Source organism: Spermophilus citellus, assembly GCF_964194105.1.
Source record: "Spermophilus citellus genome assembly, chromosome: 8".
In the NCBI taxonomy this organism is placed as follows: Eukaryota; Metazoa; Chordata; class Mammalia; order Rodentia; family Sciuridae; genus Spermophilus; species Spermophilus citellus.
This window is the reverse complement of record NC_138189.1, coordinates 110101588-110123838: the sequence shown is the minus strand read 5'-3', so window position 1 is coordinate 110123838 and position 22251 is coordinate 110101588. Positions and strand designations below refer to the sequence as shown.

The 22251-nt window shown below is 35.4% G+C and overlaps 1 protein-coding gene across 1 annotated transcript; it reads left to right on the top strand.

The window, feature by feature from the left end:
• Nucleotides 1-20297: 20297 nt before the first annotated feature.
• Nucleotides 20298-21713, top strand: PDHA2 (pyruvate dehydrogenase E1 subunit alpha 2; the record flags this gene model as incomplete). The annotated part of the gene is given in 10 exon segments (XM_081304376.1): nt 20298-20378; nt 20491-20616; nt 20618-20701; nt 20705-20946; nt 20948-20987; nt 20991-21021; nt 21024-21316; nt 21319-21436; nt 21439-21479; nt 21483-21713. Coding segments are annotated over 10 exon segments (1287 nt in total).
• Nucleotides 21714-22251: the final 538 nt, after the last annotated feature.

Here is a 22251-nt window from a genome sequence, read left to right as displayed (position 1 = left end):
ATAGTTCTTAATATATAGAAGTCTAACTGGTAGCTCAAATTATTTAGCAATGTAGGAAAAACTTTAAAAAAAATCCAGTCCTATTTAAAATAAGTTTGTTACCTTTTATTGAAGAAAGTAATAATTTAGGAGTTATTTTGTTTCCTCTAAATTCAGAGTACCTAAGTACAACCCTTCAGCATATTTTCATCACATAAATGTAAATTCTATAATTAATTCTTTTCCCAATCGACATTAATTTACCTTTTATATTTAAGGCTCATTATAAACATTAATTTAAACATACTTCTTTAATTTTTTGTCACTTTTCTTCTCAAACTTTTTAATGACTCCACCTTATTAAAAATAAAGCTCAGTTTTGGTAATTCTTAATGCCTACATGACTGAGCTCCCTGTTGCCTCTCTGATAACATCTCCTGCCACATAGTATCTTCTCAATTAGTACTATTAAGTGAATTAACTATTGAATATATTATATTTTCATTACTCTCAGGAAGGTGATTTGTGTAGTTGTATTAGAGCATTCCTCGGATGAAGCAATAATTGCTTGTGTTCTCCATGGATCTCATTTGCTGCTAGTTTCAGGCATCTATTTAGCATGATGCTGTCTTAGGTATTTTCTTTGCAATACAAAAACCATCTCAAAATAAAAATTCCAAAATACATGTTTTGTAAAATTTTCTATGCACTATGTAATTACTATGGAGAAAGCATATGTTGGGAATTAAAATATTTTAACTTAAGTTTAGACCCCAAATTTACGACCTAATTATGTGTTTGGTTTCCTAGAAACTGATATAATGAATACTGAAGGCTATGTCAGGTATTTATTTGAAAATAGCCTTGAACATTTTGTAAAATTCTTTATTTCAGCTAATCGGTAAAAGGATGAATTCTGAAACTCCAAAATACAGACGATTAGAATGAATTTAGTTAAATGGAAGAAAAGAAATTAACCTTGAGCTGGCTATGGGTATACCAGATGTATTGAAATTATTGTCCCTCCATTGAGCATAATGACTTCATTCCACAAGCAGCATTAACTAGGACTTTACTGTCTACATTGCATGAAGACATATGCTGTTACCTGGTTAATCACTCTCTCTCATCTTAAATATAATATAGATTGTTCCCTCTCCATTCAAATGATGAAGGAATGTGTAATGTCTAGTCTGTATCTTCACATTTCTTTTGGAGTAATTGTGTCATTTATGATGTCCTTTCCTCTTTTTTGTCAGTACCAGTGTTCTTTCATGAAAGGGCCTGTCCTCAGGGTGGGAGTGTGGAAGTGAACAATTAAAATAAGTTCTTCTTATTCTACTATTTGTTAATTAACTGAACACCTTCATCAGCAGATCTTAAAAGCTTTCTTTCCTCAAGTTTTAAAGACTAAGCAAAGTGAGAATGAGGCTTGTGTGCAGTATATGAGGTATGGAACAATTGAATTTATTTTCATCTTATATGTGGTTATGTGGTGTGGAAATCAATGAGGAGTGGAGGCCTAGGTAATTAAAACATGCTTTGTTTTCATTTTATATGAAATGCTTTTGTTCTATTTGAAAAAAAATCCAAAAACACAAATAAGCAAAAACCTATATATACATACACATACACACACATTAAAAAAAAGTCATGTGAATTAGAAAGGTGCTCAAGATGATGCAAACAATTAATATTAACTCAAAATGAGCTTATTGCAAATGAGAAAGATGTAATGAAACGATTCACTTTAAAACAAAAGTTCAATATGCCATTCTTCTATTAAACAACATCTGTAGTTTACACTAATATTTCCTGGGTCATTAGCCTCCTCTGCTAGTGTATCCCTCACTGTCTGGGCACCTCACACAGAGGTGTTTTTGAATATTTGAATATGCTATGAACCCCCTGAACACAGGGCTTTCTAAAGTGTTGCTTCTGTTTGGAACACAATTTCTTCACCTCTCCTCTAGCTTAATTTTAGCTCATATTTTAAAATTCAGAGCTCAATCTGAGAATTCTTCTGGATCACCTGGAAGAATTGTTAGAGGATGGGGAAGATGCTACCACTTAGAAAATATCTAAGAACATGTAGGAAGACTGTTTTCTATATAGTAACTCCCTCTTATGTGTGGAGAACACATTCCAAGAACTCTATTTATAGTATGTTCTTTCCTATACATACAATACTGATGACAAATTTAATTAAAAATTAGACATTGTAAGAAAATAACAACAATGGTAATAAAAGAGCAATAACAACAATACACATTGCTAAAAGTTATTTAAAACTTTTTGTTCATTTCTGGAATTTTCCACAGAAAATTTTCAGATCATGGTTGACTACAGGAAACAAAATCACTGATAAAGGGATAGTATTGTAACAGTGATTGGAGGAGGAGTGCTACTGCCGCTTGGTGCTCAATGACCAGCGCTGTTAAATGATCCAGAATGTGAGAGTAATTTTGTACATCTAAATACTGTGTCTTTCAAAATGCAAGTAGTACATTGAGAAGTACTGTCCATTGAGAAATACTAATCAAGAAAATAGATTGTTCTCTTGTTAAAAGTTCTGTTAGCTTCCTGATCTCTACCTGACTGTCATTTTAGATATATAATTTTATTGATCCTTTTATATCAGGGCAAATAAAATTATTGAACCAATGACAGAGATCTTTATTTCTGTTATTTTTTACATAAAGAGAATTCAAAAAGTATAGTACTCCTGAGCTCTATCGCTGTTCTTCCTTTACTCATTTTGATTCATGGGAAGGGAAGGACTTATTGGATTTACAAATTTAGAAAATACAACCCAGGGATCCTGTTCAGCTTTCCTTCTCCCTTGATAATGTGCTGCCTACCATCCTGCTCCTCCTTGTGGGAAACTTCACAGCATTGCTTGGGTGTTGGTGGGTTAGTCTGCCTAACAGAGAGTAAAATCTGCAAGTTCATTTGATTTCCTTATTAAACCTCATCTTCTGCCCATAATAGAAGTTGACTTCCCTGAAATATCCCTTTTTGAACTCTCAATTAACCCCCCATAATAAAACTCAACATTTCAATTTTTATGCTAGACTAGATGTTAGGAAAAAAAAATCACAGGGAGTAAAATTTCAAGGAGAAAATTAACAAGCAAAATGTAGCAAAATAACATGACTCATGGTGTGTCTTTGCTTTGGGGGATAGACGAACAGTGTTTCCATATGTATTTTTCCAGTGAAGCTTTTATAACCTAGATACCTGATGCTGCAAAAATGGGCCAGCAGGCAGGCAAAGGTTGTCTGACAATCAGAGCTCAAACAACAGGGTCCTCAGCAAAGACACAGTCCTCATCTGGGATGAGAGAATTAGCCAATGTGACCCTCGGTAGTACTGCCGTCTTTTAATGATGTGGTTGGTTTCAGATCTCAAAACATTGCAGACAGACCTGTTGCTAAACAGGCACAGGTGAGGCAAAGCTTCATCTGGGAGAGCAGCCTAGGTAAGCAACACTGAGTTGACTGCCCCAAATGCCATTCTGAATTCAGGACCAAGCAGGAAAGCCTGGAAGGAAATTCTTAATTTAATGTAGCTTATCCACTGACTCAAGAATGGAAGGCACTTAAACAATTGCTGGGTGTGGTTCAGGTGATTTGGTTATTATAACCGGGCCTGAAGGTATGGCCTGTGTTTTCATGATGGGGAATTGGGAAGAACTTTATGAAAGCCAAAAATAGAGCTGTGGCAAAGTCTGCAGAATCATGGGCCCCTGCAAATGGAGCATCGATAGCAGCTTCAGGTCAGAAACTTTCCACTTAGCTCCAAAAGGCATTTACGAGGTAGGACAGGTATAAAGGTAAAATGGAAAAGACTTCTTGGGAAGAAATTTTCTTAGTTCTCAATTATTCTGTGTAGAAAATTGGTGTCGGCAATAGCTAGGTACAAGACCAAAGTACTGATTCACAAGAAATGATGGTGGCCATATTACTAGACAAACCTCACTTTGCTGCACCAAATTGTAGATAGACACTCAATGCTGAGAGGAAATGGAGGTGAAAAGATTTGGGAATATAAAAGAAAAAGCAAATGAGACCTTGTGACTGTGACTACCACCATTTTTAAGCTTTCTTCAGAGCTACTGAGTGAGCATTTGACAGATGGGACTTCCCTGACACCTACCCCTGGCTTGGCAAATGGATGGTGCAAAAATTCATCTCTAGCTAGAGGTTTTTCTCACTTAAGAAGTTTACAGGTCATTCTCCAAAACTGACCAGCATTCTAACAAGACTAAATCTAAATACCTTCCTCCACTAACTCTCTTTTTCTTAGGTGATCTTGAGGTACTTTTTTGTTCTTTGGCCAAAATTGAAGGAAAGGTTTTTCACCCTGTCCTTGTATTTGTTTCAGCTTTTATTACCAGATTTCTGATTGTCTCCTTTCAATCTCATGGCAAAACCTCTGAAAGATGACCAGACATAATTTGGAATGTAGAAAATTTTAGCACTGGTAAGTGTACACTTAGTTAATTTAGTTTATTCTGCCACACATGGATAGTCATCTATTCCAAAATACATTATCTTCTTCCTCTTTTTGAGTAACTGAATCCTTTCTTTTACCTATATGACTAATGAGAACGCTAGATTTTCCAGCTTACCTAGCTCTTTCCTTAAGTGTGGTTTTGTCAGTAATTGTCAAACAAACACAGAAATAACATTGTGTAATTTCAAGGAAAACTCTGTAGATATCTGGCATATGCCTTTCACCTGCTTTTTGTCCTTTATAATTCTTTCTTTATATGCTCTCTGAAATGCAGATCTGATGGTTGGAGAACTAGCAGCCACCTTGAAATTGAAGAACAGGACAGGGCTAACTACTACAGCTAGAGAACCAGAGAATTGAAAGGACCCTGAATTTCTTCTTGAGACAATAAAATTCCATTATTTCATTATCTCAAGTCTTTTACCTGAGATAATGAAATTTTAATATACAAGCAACTATGAATATGGATTCTTTGAAACAAGCAGAACTCTACCTTTAACTGATATATATTGTGAGTAATTTCAGGGCCTTCTGAGGACAAAATCTGAGAAAGATCCTGATAAGAAGGAGTGGTGAATTGAGAATTGTTTTTTCTTAAAAGAAAAAGTCACTGTTGGTCATAGGTTTCATTATAACGGCCAATGAGTTAAGTATTAAAGATAGGAAGAAAGAAAGAAGCAAAGAAGGAAAAAAGGGAAGGAAGGAAGGAAGGAAGGAAGGGGAGGGAGTAAGAGGAAAGAAAAGAAGAAAAAATCCAAAGTGAAACCAAATAACATAATAAAGGCTAGGAGAGAATACTTCCAGGATTTGGGATATCAAAGACCTGGCAGGACATAGATCCAAGTGATATGAGCAAGAGAAGATGAGATTAATAAAGACAGTAGGCGGGAGGCAGTGACCTTGTGGGAGGTGCCACCCTTAGCCTTGAGGAGCAAGGGGGTTGGTTACAGGAAACTGCTTTTGGCAAAGCTACTAGGAAAAGACTGAGGACCAGAACCAGTAAGCAGGTGTTTCTGATTACCCTAAAGGATGGGAACTGGGCAAGTCAATTCTTCATGCCCTTGTGCCAAAGCTTGTTGGCCAAACCCAAACACAAGTCTGAAGGCCCTGGAGCCCATCAATATAATCTATATTGATACACTGAGAAAGGTGTGGAAGCACATTGCTTATCGAAAGCTCTGATTCGGCATTATCGATTCTATCTGAAGTGCACCTAGTGTTTAATAGTTGATGTTTTCTGCTTCTATTTACAACCTGCTCTTGTTTTGGTATGATTCTCATTTTAGATTTTTGTCTGTAATTGTTCTACTTTATCGTCAATGACATGGAGGCATGTATATTTGCATATTTTTGTCCCAAATCTTCTATTATTTAGAATTTCATATATGTTGCAGTTCAACTACAAATTAACTATATACATCTTTTTCATTCACTATGACTCATGTGTTACCTTGGGCTTTTTAAACATGAGCAAATAAATATTGCAAATAAACATTGCAGACTTTCAGTATCAGATGATTTGAACTTGCAAGGTATGGGATATAATGCAAAGTACTATGTATATGTTCATTGTCTCATTTAAAAAAAAACGTTTTTATTTCACATATGCTCCTTCTTAATGTTTTATTCTTACTGCTTTATTTTTATTATTTTACCAGAAAGTACAGTTTCAAAGAACTAGTAAATCTTTTTACCAACCCATTATTTCTTGACTTCTTAAAAAATCTGGATTTCATTATTTTGATCCAATTAAAAACATTTTCAAGATGTTTATCTTTAAAACAGATCAGTTGCTCTCAATGGTTCATATGGCTTGTTTTCTTAAAGCTTCCTTATCAAATTTTTGTTGCCCATTTCTTCCTTTATAGATGAGAACAAGAGTTGTTACAAGGACATATAACCCTTTCCTTACGTGTTTCCCGAGTGCCTACTACTCACCAGGTGCCACAGTAGCTAGTGCACTGCAACTCTGAGCAAAACAGACTGAGTTCTCTGCATGTGGACTGGACTCTTTCTCTGTAGTAGAGAGAAATCTGATAAAAGTAAGCAACAAAAATATACATATTGGTCCAGTGATAAATACCCAAATCATTAAGCACTTTATTTTTTCAGCAACAGGTATGTGAAATCTGTTTTTCATACTTTGAGTACTGTTCATTATTTAATTTAATTTTTGGAAAGCTGAGGACTTAAAATAAGTGGATGCTCATCCATAATGGGGAGGAGGAGGGGCATCGGAAAAATGGAGGAACTTTGATTGGGCAAAGGGGAAGGAAGGGTGGGGAGGGGACATGGGAACAGGAAAGATGGTAGAATGAGATGGACATCATTACCCTAGGTACATGTATGACTGCACATATGGTGTGACACTACATCGTGTACAGAGGAATGAAAATTTGTGCTGCAATTGTGCACAATGAATCAAAATGCATTCTGTTGTCATGTATACCTAATTCAAATTAATTAATTAGTTAGTTAATTAATAAAAATACTGTTTCATTGTTTGTGTTATGTCTCATTGTTTGTGTTGTCTTTAATAATGAGTGAGGTTGAAATTTTAAAATTTTTCTTGATAATTTCTTTTTATTGAACTTCCTGCAACTAGCTTCTTTGGTGTTTTCCCTTCCATTCCTTTTCTTCATTTGTTATTTGTGTAGAGGGTAATTAGATATTTGATTTCCATGTATTGCAAATATTTTCCTTACTTGGTAATTTTTACTTAATTTACCACACTTTTTGCCTATAATTAAAAACAATTTGATCAAATTTGTTTGTATCCTTGTTGTTTCTAGATTTCATGTCAATACTTTTCCTATAGTCCAAAATTTTGTCTAGAATTTTATATTGTTATTTCTTTATAACTAATATTTGGATGACACTGAAGTTAGTTTTTGAGTTATAGTAAGCTAAGTAGTCAAATTAATGTGTGGTTATTCATTTGCCCAATACCATATGCCAGAATCCAATTTACTTACTAACATGCTATTATATATTTTAACATACTAAGTTCTCATGTATGTGAATATCTACTTTTTACTTGACTTTGTCTTTACTACTCTACAAAATACCATATACTAACTAATTTGCCATTATTAATATTTCAATAAAGATAAGGTAGACTACTCCTTTAATGATCTTTTCTAGGAGTTATCTCTAGAAATTTTTCCTTGGTTATTTTTTAGATAAAGTTTACTCCTATTTTCTTAATTCCTTATTCTTCTCTTCCTCCAACAAGTATGTTATTTTGTTTTAGGCAATAATGATTAATTTCCAGAAAAACACATATTTAAAATATCTTCCTATGGGCAAACCAGATGTGTTTATTGTTTATTTGTTGGAGTTTTAGATCACTTCCTATTAAGAACATTTCTCACTAAAAATTTTCCTAGCTATTATTTTTTATTAGTATTATAAAAATTAATCCCCTTTCTTTGCATTTAAACTATTATGCTTGGTGTGCTCACTTCATAACTGACATTTTTATTCATATAATTATTTATCCCAAAATTAGTTGACTCTTTTGTACTTTCCAGGTATATATTTTTAGAAGGGAAATATTTCTAAGTATTCATAGATTTCTTCAACCCCCAAACCAACAATTTATAGAACTCACTATCTATACTAAGAGAAATGGGTCACCCACTGAGAAAACTAGACAAAAACTAGAAACAATGAGAACAAAGCAGCAGAAGACACAGGAGTTCCCCAGTGGTGGAGAACAGGTCAATAGGCTGGCAGGAAGGATTGGGTTGGTGGGAGGAGAGGAGAGGTTGGACAGGCATATAAGAAAGAAGAGGAATTCCTTAGTACTTGGGATTGAGTAGACTATTTCTGGGTTTTTGTCATCTTTTCAGGTACCCCACTCAGAAAACTTATACAGATGGCAAACTTGGGAAATTAAAATTGAGTGCCAGGTTCAGGTCCTCTCTCTCTCTCGTGAATCAGCATCAAACCCATTGTATGTCTTCCTCTTTGCTTTCCCCATTCAATGATCCAAACCACTTGAGCCCAGCATTACCTGTGACTAAGTAGGTGAGTCTGCTTAATTGGGGATCAGGTGAGCAGTAGAGCTCACACACTAAGCCATTCTCCAGTGAAAACTACACAGATCAGAGTGATACTTGATCTTCCATTTCTGAAGCCTTCATCTTATACACCAATTTGTTTACAACCCAGGCAGAAAGAAGTGGAATTTGATTGGGCCTCTGCCTAGACTTTAAGGCTCTTGAAGACAGAGGGCCTGCCTTTTTTACTTATCTTTCTCCAGTGTACAATGGTTAAGTGTGAAAAGTCAGGACTTAGGCTTAACTGGTTCATAATCTGGCCAAAAATTTACAACTTTGACATGGGGGATAAGATATTAATTTCAATAGAACTCACTTTAACCATGAGAAAGTGTGTGGCATAATAAAACTACCCCATAAAAGTGTGCTTGTGAGAATTAGATAATCTGTGATAAAGTTCAACATAGTGTCATAAGCTAAACATATAATAAAAGTTATTATTGTAACACATGAGAAATTTTAAAAAATGACCTTAAATAAATGCAATTTATTGAAAATGACAGTGAACTAGCTATTAGAAAAACTGACTTCTGGAATTCAGATTTGTACTATGTGACCATAATTGGGAAAAACAGGGATTTTTTTTATAGAAAAGATTTTTGTGGAAATCAGGCTAGGCAATTTGTGAATGAGTAAGATTAATTAATGTTAATCATTTGAATTTATCACAGAAATTTGAGAAGCATTTATAATTAGAAAATCTATATAATATACTTGCATATAGGTGTCTTATTCAGATTACACCTACACACACACACACACACACACACACACACACATTTGTGTGTGAGAAAGTATATTTACATGTTTTAGTCAGTCTATTGACAGCCATCTCCATTCCTCAGGACTCAGAGTCAGGCACAACATTATTGGATAAGGGTGTGGTAGAGCAAGCAGCTCAGGACATGATGATCAGGAAGCAGAAAGAGAGAGTTCTACTGAACCAGGACAAAATATATACCCCAAAGGCATATCCCCAAGGAGCCATCTTCTCCAGCCACATCCTTTCTTTCTACAGTTACAACTCAGTTAATCCTCATTAGAAGATTTATTTTCTGATTGGGTTAAGGCTGTCATGACCCAATCATCTCACCTTTAAGCCTTCTTGCATTGGGTCACACACGAGGTTTTGGGGGATACTACATATCAAATCATAATAACATGCATATGTATTTCTTCTCCTTGGGATATTCTCTGACACTTTGGAGTTGTCCAGATTCTCAGAGGAGCTTTGAGACACCTCCCTGTTGGTCATCCCATGGCCCCATGCCTGGCACCATATCCATGTAAGTGTCCTGAGAAATATATCACTCACATCAGCCACTCTGTTGAGAGTATGCAATATTGAGATACCAGAATTGTGCTGATATCTCAGTTTTGTGTGGCTCTCATTTACATGACAAAATCAAGACTTTTGGCCTGATGAGTTTTGGATTAATTCAGCATAGATTCTTAGGTTTGAGCATTAAGTAGGGAATGGCTCTCACACAAGTGTTATGACCATGGTGCTGCCTCCAGTCTATAGCACTCAAAGAGGGCTCAGTTGGCAGCAGGCATCCCTTATACCATGAACCTATCATAAACAATTTGGTAGCTAGGACAGTCAATCCCTTACTCCACCTGTCAAGTAGGCTTCTTTTATATAAACTTCCTATCTCCTCCTAGCACTTAAGAGATTATTGATACACAAGCCATCAGGCCCTTCTTATAGATTTCCTCTTTTGCTTCTATTGATATAACATTGTGGTTTTCATTGTTGTTCTTGAGCTGTGAAACAGGAGGAAAATCCATTCCTTGTAAGAATAGGAGTGCTCTTCTCACTTCTATCACCCTTCTCACCAGTGGGAATATGCTGCCTGATTCCACTTTCTGTTGTGATAACAGAATACCTAAGATTAGCTAATTTATATAGAAAAGAGGTTTATTTAAATCACAATTTTGGAGGCAGGGAAATTAAAGATTGAATGGCCATGCCTGGAAAGGTCCTCATACTAACATGGTGAAAGCAAACAGTGAGACAAATTTGTGTGAACTAAGGGAAAAAGGAGTTGACCTACTTTGTAACTACCCATTTTTGCAAGACTAATCAATTTCATCGAGAAATAATCCAGTCTTGCAAGATAGACATTAATCTCTCTTAAGAACCCTACCTCAGGGCTGGCATTGTGGCTCAGTGGCAGAGCACTCACCTAGCATGTGTGACGCATTGGCATTGGGTTCAATCCTCAGCACTGCATATAAATAAATAAATAATAAACGTACATCAACAACTGAAAAATAAAAAATAATTAAAAATATAAAAAAACTTACCTCCCCAAACTGGTACTTTGACAACTAAATTTCAACATCATTGAGTGCACACTACATCCAAACTGTAATATGTGCAGAAGGCAAGAGTTAACTGACATGAAAATAAATCACATTCTGGAATATGGTGCATAGCCTTAGTGCTCAAGAAAAAATGTGACTAAAATAATTGTTTTCTTACAATGTGTTTTGTTGTTGTTGTTTTACTACATTTATTCAATAGGTAAATTATAATTATAAAATTTAAAAATTCAGGTAAATTATAAAAAATGTCCTATAGCTAAACTAATAATGAATTATCATTTACTTTTCCTGCATATTATGTATAAGACTTGTGCTTGTATGGACAAGACTTAAAATTGAATTATCATTTACTTTTCCTACATACTATGTATAAGACTTATGTTTGTATGGATAGGACTTGTATTTGTCATCATCATCAAAATAGCAGAGCCATAAGTTTTGAGAAGCTAGTGTTCAAGGGAAGCAGAATGCATGTTGCCACATAATGAGTAATTTTATAGTCAGTGTTAAATAATTGGTATTAGTCAACTGTAGATTCAAGAGACCCTGTATTGTTTCAATGCAAACAAATTCTGGAGAAACACTGGTGATAAATAACAAACACTATTTCTTTCTTGAGAAAGCAGATATAAAATAAGATAGACATGATGCATTTGGCAATGAATAACAAGTAAAAATGGACAGAAATAGACTGTATTGAACATATTATTTTCCCAAACTCTAATTGGGCAATAAATATATATGTTACCTCTTATCTATTCCTTCTTCTAAATAAGTATCCATAAATCATTAGATCCTACATAGACCCAGAAATTTTGTAATGCACTTTGGCATTTAACAAAAATACATATTTTGTGTGAGTTCCTGGGATCCCATCCCCTCTAGGGATGGGCTAGAATATCGACATATCCATAAGTTAAATGAAAATATCTGAAATGACTATCTCAATAAATACTGAAATGATGGTTGATAAATTTTACATATTTTTTAAATGACTTAAAATTAAACTTGGAAATTTTTCTTTTCAAAATACATTTTTTTCTGTCTCAGAGATAACTTTATAATGAAACATTAGAAGCTGTGGAAATAGATCTGGATTTGAGTCTAGTTTCTATCACTTGCTGTCTCTGGTTCCTGGAAATACTTGCTATTAAAGCCTTGGTTTTCTTATCAGTAACAATAAGTAAGGCAATCTTATCTATGTGATAGGATTGGGGTGACAGTTATATAAAATATTGCTTGCAATCTGCTTAGCAAAGTGCTTGGAATGTAGGGAGAAGTCAATAAATAATTGTCTATTAAAAGTACCATCACCCAAGTAGAGAAACGACTTTGCAATGTATAAGACATTCATAAGGAAAACCACATGATATCAATTTACAAAATTGTTGAGTAGAGTTGCATATCTTGGATGGCAAAACTAAGTATTGTAAAGATAGAATCCTTTCTAATATTTTAATGTGTTTAATGAAATTCTAATCCATATTCCAATTATTTCTTACTTTAATAAAAAATCATTCTGGTCTTCATATTAAATAGCATATATGCTATAAAGTTTTCAAGGGTTATTTTAGAAAAAGAAATATCGTGAGAAAAGGCTTGTTTATTAAAGATATAATTGTTCTTTCTTTCTTTCTCTCTCTGTCTCTTTTTTACTACTTTGTGGTATTGAGGATAGAACCAAGGATGCTCTACCACTAAACTACATCCCTAACTCTTTTATATATTTTTTTTGAGACAGAGCCAACCTAAGTTGTCCAGGCTGATCTCAGACTTGTGATCTTCCTTGCCTCAGTCTCCACCATGCCTAGCTTCCAACATGTATTTATATGATGCTATAAAAATGAAAACTGTAAAGTGATCATATAGGAAACAACCAACCGATAATAAGGCTAAAGACACTAGAAAAAAGTAATGTATGAAGATGTAGATGTATATATAGTTGTGAAGTGAGCATCCACAAATAATATAGATGCATACTACTTGATACATGAAGTGGCAAGAACCAAGTGGACAACATGAAATTTTTATGTCACCACTCTTTATTATCCAATAATTCCTGATGTTTCAAAAATTAAAGCCATAAAACAAAACAGTAAGCAGTTAAGAATAGTATCTAAGTATATAATTACGTGTAAATAAAAATGGAAAAAGAGTGCATACACTGAAAATATTAAACATTTGTGTAAGAACATTACAAACTGAATTCAACAAATCAATATATTCACTAATACACAGTGCTTGGCAAATAGTATAAACTCAGTAATAACCCAAGTGTTCAGTCACAGGAGAATATTTATATTATATTAAATAATGTGAATTATATTCATAAAATGAAGATTTTTTGTAGCAATTGAAACAAACTTTTAAATAACTTTTGGTGATTTTGAAAATAGGTATAATATGATGCTAAGAGAGAAAACATCAAGAATTATAAAAATGTAAACTAGATCTTAATTATATCAGAAAAATTTTAAAAACAGATAAAATTTAATAGCATTTAAGTTTTGGTGAGTTTTTTTGGTTTTGTTTTTATTTTTGCTTTTACAGTATTGAATTTTTAAATGTTTTAGTTGTTAATGGACCTTTATTTTATATACTTATATGTGGTGCTGAGGATCGAACCCATGGCCTTACACATGCTAGGCAAGCACTCCACCACTGTGCCGCAAACCCAGCCCTAGTATAGAATTTTTAAAAGGATACTATATCAAGGTATATGTTAACTTTATGAACCAGAAATAGGTCTCTGATAATAACAAAAAAAAAAAAAAAGAGAGAAACTATTTTTCTTTTAAGTGGGGGAGAAAGTTGGAAATACCTATTTTTAGAACTTTTCAAGTTTAAATAGATAAAAGCCTTTAAAATACATCTTTCTGGTACAATAGTAAGAGTGAATGGAAGTTCATGTTGAAAATAGAATTGACATCTCCCTGGTGGTGAGAATTAAACCGATAAACCCATGAATCCCTGCGGGTAATCATTTAAGGTGGCAAGAATAGAACACATTTCATTCAGCTTTAGACCCGCATTTACTTTTTTGGGACCAAATTTACATATTAGGAAGTGAAGTCTGGGGCATAAGCAGCATAAGAAAAAAAAATATATATTTTTTTGAAGTTAGAGTAAGAGAATATCCATGGACAAAGACTTGGTGGAGAGTTCCAAAGACTGATAATACTAAGGTTGTCATTAAATTTAACCAAGTCCTTGATGTGAGAAATTTCAGTTCATTGTTGATGACACAGATTGCAGAAGCATATGGCAGCAATTAGAGGAAAGTAAATGGAGACGGTGGGTGCAGGCTGCATATTTGTGGAGCTGGACTAGATAAAAGGAATAATGTAGGATGAGATTAAAAGAGTCAATGAGGACTCTCTGGTGTCTTCTTTCAGACTTGAGGAAATTTGAGCATGAAAGAAAGTCAAAGGAGAAGACAAAATTGATGATTCTCCAGTGGGGGTGTGGGGAGTGGGGAGAGTATGAGTGAGAACAGTATCTCATTATGAGGGAATAGAAGGTTCTGTAGCAAAGGCTGAGGGGTTAGATTTCCAGATAAGAGAATTCCTCCTCTGAGGAGATTAGCCGGAAGGAATTTCTGATAGATGTTAAAACTTCATCAAGAGCCAGACAGCTGTGGCCAGGGAGCCGCTTGGTATGTGCAGGCCAGAAGCTCTACATCAGAAGATAAGATTTTGGCTCTCCATGAATTACGTGTAAGACCTGAGGACATGGCTGGTGGTTACTGGGCCTACTAACCTCAGAGAGTTTATTTCTCCTCTCATCAGTGGGAATTCTATTTAGTCTGTAAAATATGGGCAGGGCTGGGGGAACTGTAAAAATAAGGAAAATCCCTTGGAAAACTTGTAATGCTTCATATTAATCATAGCATGAGGTGAGAAGAGGGCTAATTGGGTGTAGAGACTGCTTAAAAGCTTCTGGAGAAACACATAGATTTTAGTGCAGTATTTGGGTCACAAGAGAATGGAAGCAGCCTGGCCTGCTGGTGGCTCTGACAGCCCTGACAGGAGCTTGTTAATTCTTTTAAGAATCCCAAACAATCTCGCTGTCTGAATATGATCCTTTTGATGAGTGACTCACATGTTTGAGCTTAAAAACCCATCTTGCATACTCTCTTATTTACCAACGCAAATGACGTCTATTGGGCCTCTAATTTAAAATTGGCTTTGAGGCTCCCCTGTGGTGTCCTTTTAGATTTACAGTGTTGGTACTATGGAAATATCTTAGAATCTAGAAGCACAGTGGGTCCGTGGGAACAGAAAGGTTCTCACGCACAAAAAGCTCCATAAACCATCTACTGCATTGTCTTAGGTTGCTTGGAGAAACTGCATTCATATTCATAATGTATTGCATAATTATGGGATTCTGGTTTTCATATGTCCCAGTGTGCCTTTTCAGCTTTTGCTATATTACCAAATTAAAGGAGACAATGCAACTTTACAAAATTAGAGTGTTCTGTTTTGTATGTTTCAGTTTGACAGTACTCTATTTTTAATTTGTTCATCATTGATCCTAATAAAGACAAACTGTCATTGTAACCATTGCATGGAATGCAATTCATTAGTTTTATTGCCTCTATAACAGCTGCTCATGTGTCGCTTTCCTCTGTCATTCAATGTTGATGTGTCCTTTTCTCTAGTCAGTGCCAGAAATGCAGGAGAGCTCACAGTATAACACCTCCAAATGACCTGGATTAAGGAAAAATTCCCAGGAAAAGGGGGATTTTATTGTGTGTCTTTATTTTACATTTACTATTTAATACAAAAGAGGACATATACAGGAAAGTAGTTCATGTGTGCTTGATGAATAAGGGATGTTAAATATTTTTGCTGGTTTTCTTTTACTAGGTTTATAAATTTTGTCTATCACCTGAACTTCCTAGGCCTCAGTTTCCTCATGTGAAAATTGGAATGAGAATAATTGCCTTACTGGACACTGTAAGAGTAAAATGGGAAAATGTTGTTAACTTCCTTGCTAGAGCAAAGAGATGCAATGTTTTGCACAAAATGTGGTAGTAAAATTTCATGAAGATACTGTGGTGTCAAGTTTTTATAAAATTATACATCTAGTACATGGGCCTGGAAATATTTACAACAATGACTTAAATCTGAAATTAATACATATAAAACCTAAAATTTTATCTTCATTATTCAAAATATTTTACCAAGAAAAAAATTTGCTGGCATGTCTGTACATATTCAAATACATACAGGAATCTCTTATGAATCTATGGGATGGAATCTATTACCATCCAAGTTTAGAACATGATAGGTAGTATTGTACCATAGCTTAGCACAGGATAGGGCAAAGAAAATTAAGATGTGGTCAGTAGTAGATTGTATTTAAAGTAGGGCACACAATCTGTTCTCTTCCTCTGTTTCTTCAGATTTGTCTACTTTGGTCAAGTGCACTGCTCAAACTTCCTTCTAGGGGGCAGCAGCGCCTTGGAATTTTGCCAATCTTTTCTATTTAAACCTATGTCAGTGACTCTTAGGTCGTCTCCAAAGAAACCAAATCAAAGGAAATAAACGTGTTAATTATGTTATCAAATGGGCTCACTGATGTTAGAAACTAGTAATATTCTACTCAATGTCATTAGAAGGAAGAGTTGTGGAAAGGCATTTATAAAGAAAATGTAAAATGGTACAGTTAAAGGGAAACTAATATATTACAAAAGACTGGTTGCACATGGAAGAGAAACCCTTATTTCACCATCACATTCGATATATATTTTATTGCTATTAAAATCAAGGTTACTAGGGAAAAGTGTATATTTATTTGCAGAATAAAATTTTGAGACCTGGAGTTTTAAGTGAGTGAGAATTAAAATCTGATGAATAAAAACACTTTCAAACAAGTATAAAAATTTTAAATCTGACTTGGATTTTCTTAAAAATTGCTCTGATTTGTCAGGAACATTTATTAAGTTACTGATTTTTATTTCGAATAAGAATTATGCCTTTACAAAATCACTCAAAATTCAGAGCAGAAATCAGTTCAAAACTTTTGAGTCCTCCACAACTCTTCTACCAGTTGAGACACTAGAGCATAGCAAATCTTGATATCAGATTACATACATGAAATTTTATTTCTTATGTTACTTGATCACATTCAGCTACAGCTTTAATATGGGTTGCTGAATGCTTGGGAGTTTTCTTTCTTTATAGTTTTATATTTTGGTCTCTTTTATCATATCTGCTATACCTGGGTCCCAAACTCTAGGATAACTGGGTACTTTTAGTGTGAGGACTCATGGATCACTGTGGTTATCCACAGGAGAATGAAGGTAACCCCATCAGTGCTTCAAAAATTAACTCAATATTGTTCTTTTGATCACTCCATCATTATCCACTTAGAATAAGGAACACTCCCTATTTTCTTCTTATTTCCAATCCAGTCCTCTCTACCTGGTAATTTATCCTGAATTTTTACTTAACGATATTTAAAATATGGTGGGCATGAGGAGAAGCAGAAAAAAAATATATTTTTTTTTTCCTAAGGCTCTCCAATGTTCCGGAGTAACCTTCTTTATTGTAACTTTAGAGTGGAACCTTGTCTGATTGTCATTATTTTGTAAACTATATGATACTGACATTTTCCCTTTTCTCCAAGAGAGATAAAGTAATAGACCAAATGGGAAAAATCCTTTCTGATTTATATATAACTCTTAATTTTTTACACCAAGTTCTTACTCATTACTTTTAATTGACAAATCTTAGAACTATGAAAAAATACATTACTGCTAATCATATAATAAGAGTGAGATCTGATATTATTTATCTAGAACATATTCACTCTTTAGCAGCTTTTTTAACATTTGGTGAAAAGTGCAATTCTTACTGGAGAAATGTAAATATCTTTCAAATATGCTAGCTGTTCTTTTTTCCAACATACCCTTGCCTGTAATTAAAAAGTATTTTATTGCTACTAATGCAGGGGGAGTGACACTTTTAAGATAAATTCAGAAATGCCCCTGTAGGATCAAGCATCAGACATGAAATGTGAAATGCTGTCACACTGGCATGAATGACTGCTACTATAATCACTGGCTCTACTTTTATTAGGTTTTTTTATTAATTAAATATAAAGTCTGTCATTGGCCTTATAAAAGTACTCATCTGCTTTCCTTTAATTTCAAGCAGATTAAACGTAAGACTTGGCATTAATTAAAAACTTAGAATTTATGAGGAATTGTAATTGCAAACAACATTTCAGTGGTGAACATGTAGATGACTTCTTAGTTCTGTTTAGTAATAAACTTGGTATTGAACCATGACAAGATGAAAAATGAATTATTTGAAGAAAAGAACACTATCATTTGTCTGTTGCCCATGTGGGAGGATACAAGAGGAGAGATCAACAGTTTAGGATATCCTTGGCCAGTTTTGAAATTTTGCACTGATGTCTGGAAATCTCACTTTTACTTTGAAAATGTGGCTGCATTTGGGAAGACAGAAATAAAAATCCACAATCCACTACCATGATTATTCAGTTTAACCAAAATACTTCAACATCAAAATCTGCAAGTTCAATTTCAGTCACCTATCTTTAAGTTGAATTTGGGATATATGGAGCAAAACCTTCCATGAGGTTCCTGGAAGTTTCACGTTTTATTATTTGGAGCCTGTTGCCTAAAAAGGTCATCTTCTTAGGGAACCTGTAGTACAGATATTTTCAAATTAGCATCTTTGCATGTTCTCCTCTGTCATAAGTCGGCTTTAGCCTTGTCACACTGGGCTTTTAAGGGGAGCTGTATCTTTGCAGCCCAGGCTACATGTGACAAGATTAAATTGGCACACTTTACTCTATAGCTCTTGTGTTCCTGGCAGCACTAGCCTGGCTGATGCCTCTGAGAGAAGGCTCAGCTGTCACTCAGTGACCCATTAACACTGCTGGTCCATCCAGCAGTGTCATTTTTCTCATTCTTATGGAGATAATGCTCCCCGGAGATCTCCAATACCTGCAGGAATGAAAGAGAACAGCAGAGACAGGCTAACTATCAAAGAGGGAGCAAACAACACAGCAAGACCGCAAATTCCAACAGTTGAAGTTTAAATGGAGTAAAAGATGAGGCCCATTGGAAATGGGAAGAGGATCCAGTATTAAGAGGCATCATAACTTTTTAACAAGCTATTTTCTTCTCCTTGCCTGAATACCAAAAGAAGTGCCCCAAGTAAAAGTTGTGACTAGATATAAGGAAGACAACTGCTTTAAATGTTTAATAGGGAAATTTGGATAAGAATTTATAATTTAAAAATAGTCAATGGATATAAAATAGAAAAAACGTATTAAGGAGAATTGTTTAATATTCTTACCCAAATAAGATCCCTGATTACAGTTGTCTTATTGGGATATGATATCACCTTGTTAGAAAAAAAACTACAACAAATAAAATAATACCTTTGCAACCCCGGGCCTAAGAATTTTTCTGTCTTATGATTAAACTGTTAGTGGTTTGAGCAAATTTTTGCTCTCTTGCAATTAATTCAAACTACATTTCATTTCATGGATCACTTTCTGAGAAGTTGCACTTGCTATTGTTACTACAAAAAAAAAAAAAAAAGGCATTATAAGAGCATGCTTCTCCATTCCCCAGATAAGGCTGGTCCAATTTAGATTGCTATAAAAGGAAAAACAAAGATGAAAACAAAACCCAATCAACAAAACACCCAAAAAACAATGCCATTAAGTCTATGGGAACTTGTTTGAGACATATTTCTGTTGAAGAAAAATCCTGAAACAACAACAAAAAGATAGTAAAAAATAGGGATAGAACTGAAAAGGTTTCAGAATTCCTTAAAAGGATAAGGAAAATGGGTGCATCATATATGCACCAGACTTTTACCAGAGTCTGCATCTCATCCTTGCCTCTATTTTTCCTATTTTCCTATACCATATTATTCCTATTCCAGATTATTATATTATTCCAGATTCATATGCAAAGATTATTATTGGAATTAGACCCTTATTTTCAGGCTGAGGTTTGTGTACACTCCCGGCACCCCCAGGTGAGGCAGATGTTAAAAGCATATTTTTTAGGAGCACTAGTTTTTTTTTTTTTTTTTTTTTTAATACAGTGGATTTTTTAGGTTGTTTTGAAAAGAGCTGATCATTTGAACTATTAAAAATTTAGACCCTTTAATTAAAATATGTATGGCATATTATGGAGTAGGATAAAATATTCACATGTATTTTAAACATCAAAAACAAGGCTTTTCAAAACTCTTCCTAAGATGATAGATTTTTGATCCAGCCTCTTGTGTGCTTTAGGGACTGAATTTGTCCTTCTTAAGTAGTCCATCCATGAAGAGAAACTTTGAGGAGCAATGCTGGATGCTTTGGAGTTGAACAGGGAAGAGGGACTGAGATGATCCCAGTTTAACAATGAAGGTGGTGATAATTAGCATCCGCGCCCCTGAGGCCAAATCTTCAAGCAGAAGAAGCGACCTTCTGTCTGATTTTACAGTAGCGTGGGACTGCAAGATGCGGTCAACGCAGGCAGTCTAGCGCTCAGCAGGCCTCGGTCCCCGCTGCATTGGCACCATGATGGTGGCACCCTGTACACTGGGCCCAGAAGGAGACGCAATCCAGCCCGCCCACCCGCCAGCCCCGCCGGGCTGGTAGTGAGCCGCAGCAGCCCAGCTCCATTGCTACCAGGAGGAAGATGCTGGCCACCACGGTGTCCCACGTGCTGTGGGGGGCTCACCCAGAAGCTGGCTTGCAGAGGGCTGCTGGCTTCTTGTAACTTTTCAAAAGAAGTTACGTTTGAAATTAAGAGCTGCGATCTTTAGGGGTTGGAAGAGGGTCCTCCTGTCGCAACAGTACTCACCAGGGAGGATGGGACCGAATACTACAGGACAATGCAGGTGGTTTCCCGCAGGGGAACTGATCAGCTGTATAAACAGAAATGTATTCGCGGTTTCTGTCACTTGTGTGACGGTCAGGAAGCTTGCTACGTGGGGCTTGAGGCAGGAATAAAGCCCTCGGATCATGTCGTCACATCCTATCATGGCATAGGCTACACCTGGGGACTCAGAGCTGACTGCCCCGAGAGGAGGTTGCGCTAAAGAAAAGTGAGGCTGGATGCACTTGTATTCCAGTAAGTTCTATGGGGCAATGGCATTGTGGGGGCGCAGGTGCCCCTAGGAGCTGGTGTTGCCCTGGCCTGTAACCATGTGGGAAACGATGAGATCTGTTTGATTTTATATGGGGATGGTGCTGCTAATCAGGGCCAGATAGCGGAAGCACACCATGTGACAGCCTTGTGGAAATTACTCTGTGTTCTCATCTGTGAGAATAATCTCTATGGATTGGGGACATCTGTTGAGAGAGGATCAGCCAACACGGAATATTACAAGAGAGACAATTTTATGCCTGGGCTGTGGGTAGATGGGCTGGACATTCGAAGTCTGTATGGGAGGCGACAAAGTTTGTTGATGACTATAGTAGATCTGGAAAGGGGCCTATATTGATGGAGTTGCAGACCTACCGTTATCATGACCATGGTACAAGTGATCCAGGACTCAGTACTGCACACAGGAAGAAGTTCAGAAGGTAAGAAGTCAGTAGGACCCTATTTTGCTTCTCCAGGAGACAATGGTAAAGGACAAGCTCACCAGTATGGACGAGTTGATGGAAATCGAAGTTAACGTGAAGAAACAAGTTGAAGAGCCAGCCCAGTTTGCTATAACTGATCCGAAATCACCTTTGGGTGAATTAGGCTTCCATCTTTACAACAATAACCCACCTTTTGAAATTCGTGGTCCGAATCAATGGATCAAGTTGAAGTCCATCAGTTAAGAGTAAATTTGTTAATCCTCCAATGGAGCATTCGTGATTAATTTTAAGCACTTGTGTCCTCAACTTTATTGAAAGAGGAATAAAAAACTATAAAACAAAAGTTTTTAAAATTTTTATTAAAAGATTAACAGAGAGACTAAAAGATAGTCAATGAAAAGGAAAATTCAATTTGTATATTATTTCATTAAAAGATACTATATGGTAATTCTTTTAGTGTATGAATATCTTTTAGGTTATTTTAAATGTATACAGGCCTAAACCAGGAAAAATAGAAGATTAACTTCACAAATTATTGTTGTAATAGTTTTATTTGATTTAGCTTTGTATTATTTTAATAAAAATGTTTATTTAAAGGAAAATCTGTTCTTTGATGCCTGCTCCCCCTACCATGACTTTGTGTGTAAAGTCACTATGCTGAGTTAGGGCTGGTCACATTGAGCCACTCATGACTTCTGCTCTGCCACTTGCAACAGTTTACTTGAATTAACCAACAACTAACACTATTTATTAACATAGCAAGCATGCACATGTAATAACA